At 37.0% G+C, this 8,531-nt stretch overlaps 1 protein-coding gene across 2 annotated transcripts in view; it reads left to right on the forward strand.

Moving 5' to 3' along the window:
* The first annotated feature begins 1,847 nt into the window (after nucleotides 1–1,847).
* Asic5 (acid sensing ion channel subunit family member 5) overlaps nucleotides 1,848–8,531 on the forward strand; it is a 22,914-nt gene continuing 16,230 nt past the window's right edge. Inside the window, exons 1-3 of one of the 2 annotated variants that reach the window (XM_031376035.1) lie at nucleotides 1,848–1,916; nucleotides 4,499–4,805; nucleotides 7,762–7,999. In XM_031376035.1, coding sequence (XP_031231895.1) covers nucleotides 1,877–1,916; nucleotides 4,499–4,805; nucleotides 7,762–7,999 — 585 coding nt within the window. In that variant the 5' untranslated portion in view covers nucleotides 1,848–1,876. Of the gene's footprint in view, nucleotides 1,917–4,385; nucleotides 4,806–7,761; nucleotides 8,000–8,531 lie in introns of those variants that run through there. The other variant, XM_031376034.1, reaches the window with a different exon arrangement.

Genomic DNA, 8,531 nt, shown 5'->3' on the forward strand with positions numbered 1-8,531 from the left:
ATATATATATATATACACATGTTCTGAATATAAAAGGAAAGAGGAAGGCAGGGGAAGAGGAGGACAAGGAGGAGGAGCAAGGAGAAAGGGGAAGAAGAGAAGGGGAAGGAAGAAGGAAGAAGAGCAAGAAGGAACATGCACTCTCCCAGAGAGAAAATAAAACAAAATTTTACTTCAGATCAAAATTGCAAAGAGCCAAATGACAGAGTGCCTAACTTGCTCGTGAAACAATTTCTTAATTTGAGCAGAAGCCTGTGCCACATTGCCAAACTCACAACAGGAAATGTGAATGTAATGAAAAAAATGTTACTATGTCAAAAGTAGAATTAACAAAATCATCCTTTAATAACTAAATAGCTAACATAAATTGTATCTCTGTAACTGGGACTGGGCCAGAGTAAATACAGTCCTCTAGACAGTGTTCATTGATTCCAAGGATCGCTCATGCCCAGAATCTAAGCGAAAGGTCAGCTGGGTTTGCTGTCTGCTTTTCTGTCCAGCATGTTTTATTTAATCTTTTATTATTTGTCAGTATTAATACGTCATCGATCGCTGTTGGTGCTACAAGAGCATCGAGGGAGATAATGATAACTCAGAACGTTCTCAGTTCTCCTGGGATTGGCTTCATTAGGCGATTCTGTAGCTTTCTTTAGTGTTTACTGAGAAGAGGGGTAGGGCGTGGAAGCCGGGCTTACAAGTCGGTCTTCTGTCGCATACCCTTATTCCAAACAGTTGTCACCATCAGAGAAAGGAAGTGTGAGCATCTATATTTAACTTTAATTGTGTATCTTAGAAAGTGAAAAGGCCAGGCTGACAAAAGAACAAGGTATATCTGTGAGGGGAATCCTTGGTCTTGATTTCAAACAAGAAAGTGAAGGAAAATGGAGAGGGAATCATAACTATGTAAACAAGTTGAAATTCAAATTTAATTCAGTCACTACGGGAACTGACTTCTTGACAAAACCAAACCATGTAAGCCCAGTTTCAAGTTATGGTATTAGAGTTTCCCAATAGATGCCCAATGTTGAAGGGAATAAATGCTTGTGGAATATTACCATGACCTAGCGGAGAAATGTAATTACTGTGCTTGGTCAACAGATGGCAGCATTTATACATGTGGATGCATATCAGCATTTATTAATATTAATGGTAAATTCTCTAAGGTGTTACTATGAAAAGTCTGGCCTTTGGAATTTGGCAAATTTATACTATTTTAATTAGCATTTCTTCTTTAGTTAGTATCTTTTCTTCTGTAATTTTATTATTGTTCTGTTTCCACTGGTCACTGTGCTGATTTTTGTATCTCTTTTATGAAAGAAACTTCAAAACAAAGATACTTCATGCCCACAAACACACATACATATAAACACACATAAATGTACACATCCACACACACAAAATCACAATTTGATTTGTATAAAGCTGAATGTTAGGTAAAATGTGAAGAGACCTGGGCATCTACTGGTGTGATCTGAAGCCACTGTGAGGTCACAGCTTTTCTTCTTTGCTTCTCCTTTCCTCCCTCCCTCCCTCTCTCCTTTCCTTCCTTCATTCCTTTCTCTCTCTCTCTTTCTTTCTTACTTACTTTCTTTCTTTCCTTCTTTCTTTTCTAGAAAGTGGGTTTTCATTGATGCTTTCTGGGTTTTAATCTATAATTGCCTCTTGCCAGTCTATAAATGCCCATAGCTGACTCTGTCAATGTTTTTTGATTTACAGATTAAGTGCTTCATGAGGCTTAACATAGCAACACAAATATTTAAATTGCCCCCACGTTTTACAACTTTAATTGCTGTATTTTATATAAAAGGCACAAAATGAATATTGTTATTGAAAAATTGGATACACCCAGAGGACTTGGGATCACTGAAAGCAAAACATGGAACATACTGAGAAATCAAAAGTGCGTGTGGAGAAAGGTAGGAGATTTTTAAACAGCAACATCTGCCATTCCTAAAAGCCAGAAATAAGCAAAGAGCAGGGGTAGGTTTTATCCTCAGGAAACTGGCTTCTCAGTATTATGCTCACAGTAACAAATATGAGTTTTAAAATGAATAATACAGTTTTAGTAGCAAAAGAATAACTTATGAGGACTCAAAATACTACTAAAATATTAATATATGTTAAAATCAACTTTTGTTGTTTCTTTGTTTCTATTCTTTGTTTCTAGTGTTCCTAAAGTGTTTCTATAATGACCAAACTTTATAATGAGATGTTTTTGTTTATTCACCGGATGAAATATATTTCTGTAAGGGAAGTTCAAAGCCTCAGCTGTGTGGACTGGTGGGTCTGCACTGCCCGTTCTGAGATTCCTGACAGGCGTATATCACCCTGTAGGTTCTCTTAATTTGAAATACTCAACAAAAAACCCCCACTAAGTTTCCAACAAATAGTAGGAAATGCTTCAGTAAGGTTAACACAACTGTCAATGTTTATATTTTAATTAAAAGAGTTGACATCTGAATGTATTGTTTGGGTAGTGTTTGCAGCCAGCTGTCCTGTGTCTGGCCAGGGACTTATTCCTAGATTACTCTTCTCACTAATAGCCCATGTCCCTTCAGTAGGAAAGGTGAGAGTTGCTAGGGACTGAGCTGTTTTTTTAATCAGGGTAAAGCCTTCACAAATGCTTCTGAGCAATGATCAAGTAGTAAGAATAGAACACAGCTAAGCTTATTTTGATAAGAAATATTTTTTAAGCCTTCTGATTTTATCTGAAACTTTAACAGATTTTTAAAATATGTGCTGATTAACCTGATACTAAAAGAAACTTTCAGTAATGCTGTTATAGATGATAGCACAATTCCAAACAGTGAGATTGATACAAACATGATAACATACTTTGTAATAGCTTTAACAGTGCAACAGTATTTGTGAGTGCTCATGTGCATTGCATGAAATGGGAAACTTTAGAAAATGTTGATAAACGCATTTTATATCATTAGTTATTCCAAACTGACAAAAGTGTTGACTAGAAACTAGTAAAGTATTAAACTAAACATAATTATGAGAAAAGATTGGAGCTTTTTTGAGAGAATGTTAATAGTGCATAACTGACAAAAATGATATTTATTGAATTAAAACAAGGATTAAAATTTTTAAATAACTTGATTGTGAGAAGTTATAAGCTTCTAAAGGTCTCATTTCTTTTGTTTCTGAGATTTGTGTTGTTATTTTTATTAGTATTATTTGTGTGTGTGTGTGTGTGTGTGTGTGTGTGTGTGTGTGTATTTGTGTGTTTGTTTATAAGATATGTGCTGGCTGCCTTGGTGCCAGTGCACATGTGTGGAGCGCAGAGGACAAATCTATGTAGGTAGTTCTCTCCCTTCTTTATGTGGGTTTCAAAGATGTGACTCAGGTCATCAGGCTTGCACAGCTAGCACCTTTACCCAATAGGAGACAACCATTTAGTCATCTAAATGAGTCCAAGAACTCATTTTGGAAGCAGGAACTTTAAATCACTCCTTAAGCCTCTGAATATTTAACGATTTCCTGTATCACTACAAGAAAAGTAAAAATACTTAATAATACTGAATACTTCTACTGGTCTATGTTACACACTGGACGTTCTCCAAGCATTATGCTATTTAACATAAAAAGCCATAAGGCAGATGTTACTGCTGTCAGGTAATAAAAGAAGCAGAAGGAGAATCCAAACATGGCTGAAGTTGCCTGGGTCATGAGAGAGGAGAGCTAGACCAGAAGTTGAAGCCTGCAACTGCAGATGGCTCTCATCCCATTAACTTGACAGAGGGGCTTTGCATCTTCTATTGCCAAATCAAAAGAATAGTAACCTAAGGGAAATTCTGGATGACTGTTTTATATATCACCAAATATATTTTAGTGAAACTCTCACCAATGTTTACCAACCAATATCAATAATCATTATTTAATTGCTTACTAGGAATTTCAAAAGTACCAGTTTGTTCTCTAAGCATGTAGAAAGCTAATCAAGTCATCAAACTGCAAACCTGACATTCTGAAGAGCCAATAGAGCAATCAAACAGTTGTGTTCAAAGCACACAATGCACAGCCATCCCGACACAAAAAGTTACAGCATGGAGACAAAGATTAGCTATGGAACTACTTCACTTAGGACTCTTGGGAGAATAGGCCTAAGCCAACTCAAGGAACTGTGTGGTTCCTTGCGGAGAAGGACTAATTGAAAGCTAGGACTGTTTTTAAAAGTTGTGAGCTGTCACGAACAACTCATTCGAAGTTGGACTTAACGACACACACAGATATGCTTCTGCTACCAGTATCTCTTTCCTAACCAGCGCTGTTTTTAGATGGCATTAGCTTATTAGCAGTAGATTCACCTCATGGGTGCTTTTACTGATTTCTGAATAATCCATCTACTGCAAAATGATTCTGGGCCCGTTATGATTTGCATGTTAGAAAGGTAACCTGTACAGTCACTTTTGACTTGTAGATTTTATGAATCGCTAACTCATTTACATGTCTTTGCTTGTTTGTTTGTTTGTTTCTATTTTGTGGACACTAGGATTCTTAGGAAAGATAAAGCTTTACCTCTCAAAGAGACCACTGCCATCTCCTACTGACCGGAAGAAGTTCGATCAAGACTTTGCCATCTCCACTTCCTTTCACGGGATACATAATATTGCCCAGAACCAGAACAAGCTTCGGAAGGTGATCTGGCTGTCTGTAGTGTTGGGCTCTGTCTCACTCTTGGTGTGGCAAATCTACAGCCGTTTGGTCAATTACTTCACGTGGCCAACGACAACATCCATAGAAGTTCAGTATGTGGAAAAAATTGAGTTCCCAGCTGTGACATTCTGTAACTTGAACAGGTATGTGCAAGTTTTATTGTTTTAATCATGATTTTTAAAAGTTAATTTAAGTATAAATTTACTTGGATGATTAACATAAGGTTTTCTGATGCAGTATTTAAAGCACTGGCCTCTTTAAATTGAACTTAGCGTACAAAGATAAAAGTAGAGAAGTTTGCTAATGTTTTCGTTCATCCATTCATTTTCCTTCCCCTCAGTCCCTTGTGCAGCAATATGCTTGGTAAGCATTAACCTCAAGGCTTAAGTGGATGTCAAATAATCTGGTTTCCTCAACTTAAATATGCAAGATATAGGTAGTATCCCTAAGTATGTGAATAATTATTAAACCCAGAATAGTTTTATACACAGGTTCTCTATGTAGAGTGGAGGAGATGAGGAAGAACTAACAAGGGAGCTAATGCACAGCACATGAAGATTGGTGGTTTGGTGGTTTAGAGATCAGATGTCTTGGTAGAGGCAGATTAGCTAGAGACCAAAAGCTCTGTATTGTTGTCAGTTGCGTTAGGGCCCTGATCTCTGAAAAACATTGTACTCAGCTGAGTTCTCTCGGCTACTCTCAAGGTCTGGACTGCAGTCCACTGTGGAAATTCTTAGTCACTGTACTGGCCAGCAGTGAAAAGGACATTTTCCTCCCATGGGGTCTTCACAACAAACCCTGGGACTGTATATATATATATATGTATATATATATATATGTATATATATATATATATTCACACACTCCTATACCACAAGCCACTAACAACATTTTTTTAAAGAATAATATTTTAAAGTGTGCATTAATGTTGAAATGAACTCACTGCACAATATTACATCTTACACAAACTTTATTTCTTTGTTTCTAATACTACTAGGATTTATTTACATCATTTAATATGATAAAATACCAGTGAACTCTCAAACTTCATTAGTGTAATACATATAGCTTATGAAAATATTTTAAATGGAATAATTTTAATAATTGTTTAAAATATATGAAAATTTAATAATTCTATTCATTACATTTATGACATCCACAGGAAGGCTAATTTTAAATTTTGGAGAACTAGTTCAGTAAATTTCAAATGACTATGGGAATGAATCCTACGAGAGGCTTTGCCTCATAGTCTTTATAGGATATCAAAGGTTGCAGAGTGGCCATTGATTCAGGGTGAAAATTGTGCTTCCCATGAAAATCAGTTACTAACTCCTGAAAAATAGTTTCCAGAAATTATTTAGACCAATATAAGGGAGACTGTGAGGCATCAGGACATAATGAATGTCAGGAATGTCTCAGAGTGAGATGCCATGAGAGAACCAGGGATGCTGCAATCAGACATAAGCATATACTAGATGATGACCATGACAACCACTGTACTTTTTGACGTGTTTGGAGTTGTCACATAATATTGCCTTAGGGGTTATGTTTATTTTGCATCTGTTTCACACTCATTGGGGGAAAGACTGAATATAGCTTATACTAGAAAGAAAATATTTAAAACAAAAAGTCATTTTATAAATAAAGATGAGTGGACTCAGTAGGTTACACACACCCAAACACACACGCACACACGCACACACGCGCGCGCGCGCGCGCGCGCGCACACACACATACACACACACACGCACACACACACACACACACGCACACACGCACACACACGCGCACACACAAACACGCACACATGCACACACGCACGCACACACACACACACACACGCACACATGCACACACGCGCGCACACACACACACACATACACAGCAATAATAATTAAAGAATAGCTTGTAAATTTGGGAAGTAGATACAGGAAGAGTTGGAAAGGGAGCAGATATGGAAGGAGTGATACATGGAGATAGCAAATGTATGAAGCTTCTCAAAAGTTTACATTTAAACAAAATAAAACCATAAATGCAATTACAATTATTATCACCATCGGGATAATATCTGGAGATATAAAATTTGGGAAATATATAAAAAGTTTTAATCATGTTCAGTGGAACTTTCTGATTAAACAACTTCCCCTTGCAAAGGAAAAATAAATGAAAATAATATCTAGGTCAGGACCACCGTGCGCTATCAACTCCCTGTATGCAAGAATACCCATTTCTAAAAATATAACTGCTAACAAGTATCTGTGAGGCTATGGGAGAAGGGTAAAGTTTACACACTGTTGGGAGTTAAATTGTTACAATTATGTGAAAGTAGGACTGCACTTACTCAATAAACTAAGTATAGAACTTCTTGTCATCCAGAAAGCTGACTACTGACTAGTTACTTAAAGAAAAGAAAGGTAATATTCACATCCGGGTATGTACATGCCAACAACGATCACTAGAGCACCACTTAGTGATCAACAGACAGGAGTGAGTGATCCAAAGGCCTCCAGCTGATGAGTGCATAATGAAGCTATAGTACATTTGCACAATATGCATCCTTACATATTAAGCATTAAAACTGAAAACCTTTCATCTGTACCTTGTATAGGTTTGGAGAGCATTAATCATGTAATCCAAGTATGCTCAACTTGCATAAACACTATATAGTATATTCATAACTTATCCCTCTAATGAATATCTAATTTCTGCCTTTATACATCAGTTAAGCAAATTTAATAGTTTTACAAAGAAATCAATGACAAAGTCTGGAATACAAGAAGATTCTAGGATGACATGTAAACTATGTGCTGCATGGCATGGAACCCTACCAACAATGGATCACATGTTCCATTCTGTGCTGCCAGTCAAAGAGAAGAGAGGAGAGGTGCTCACTTCAGGGCTTATAGGATCAAAATATGAAATAATTACTGTCATTTTGGGGAATGCAAGGAATGGGCATGCAAAGAAAAATCTAAACACAATGCACAATGGAAATTGCTTAACAAATATAACCCTTTACTGATTTAGTTTTGTCCTGTTTCTCTCTTGTAGAAAATTAAGTTTTATTAATGTAACCAATGCCTTCATCCCTACTAATAGATTCCAAACAGAAGCAGTATCGAGGTTTGGCATCATTTTCTTCTTATGGGACATAATCTCCAAAGTCCTCCGCCTTCAGGAAATCAGTGCCAACAACACTGGCCCTCCAGAGACCTTAGATTTTGTTACAAATCACCAAAACTTCAGCATTACAGAGTTTGTCAAGAACAATGGTTTTTATCTCAATCACGACACTTTGGTGCACTGTGAGTTCTTTGGAAAAACATGTGGTCCAAAGGTAATGTTTGAACACTTCTCCAAATATAGTCAAAATAGTAGACTTTTGCTTTGTTCTGTTTTATGCTCAAATAAAACTAATCCATTGAGAAATCAACCTAAGTTTATGTAAGTACATTTCATTAGCTCTGCTAACTCCTGCTTTGTAATATCAGGGGATGTGGCATCCATGTGAGACACATTTCTTCTTCCAAGAAGTTATATATAAGGGGCTAGAGGGATGGCTAGGGGTAAGAGCATTATTTGCTGTATTGCTAGGTGATGGGAATTCAGATCCAGGATCATTACAAAAAAATATCTGGTGGTCTCTGTGTGTGTGCCTAACTTCAGCACTAGAGATAGCAAAGACTAGAATCTTGTCTGGCCTGGATTCTAGCCAAGCTCCAGGCATAAGTTGGAAAGTGACAGATCAGGGCACTTGGAGTTGTTCTTTGGCATCACACAAATGTGTATATCATACACAGTCACAAACACACACATCTCACACACACATGGGGGGAGAGGAGGGAGCAGGTTAGGAAAAATGATAGATG

This window comes from Mastomys coucha, unplaced genomic scaffold (genome assembly GCF_008632895.1).
Source record: "Mastomys coucha isolate ucsf_1 unplaced genomic scaffold, UCSF_Mcou_1 pScaffold16, whole genome shotgun sequence".
Lineage (NCBI taxonomy): Eukaryota > Metazoa > Chordata > Mammalia > Rodentia > Muridae > Mastomys > Mastomys coucha.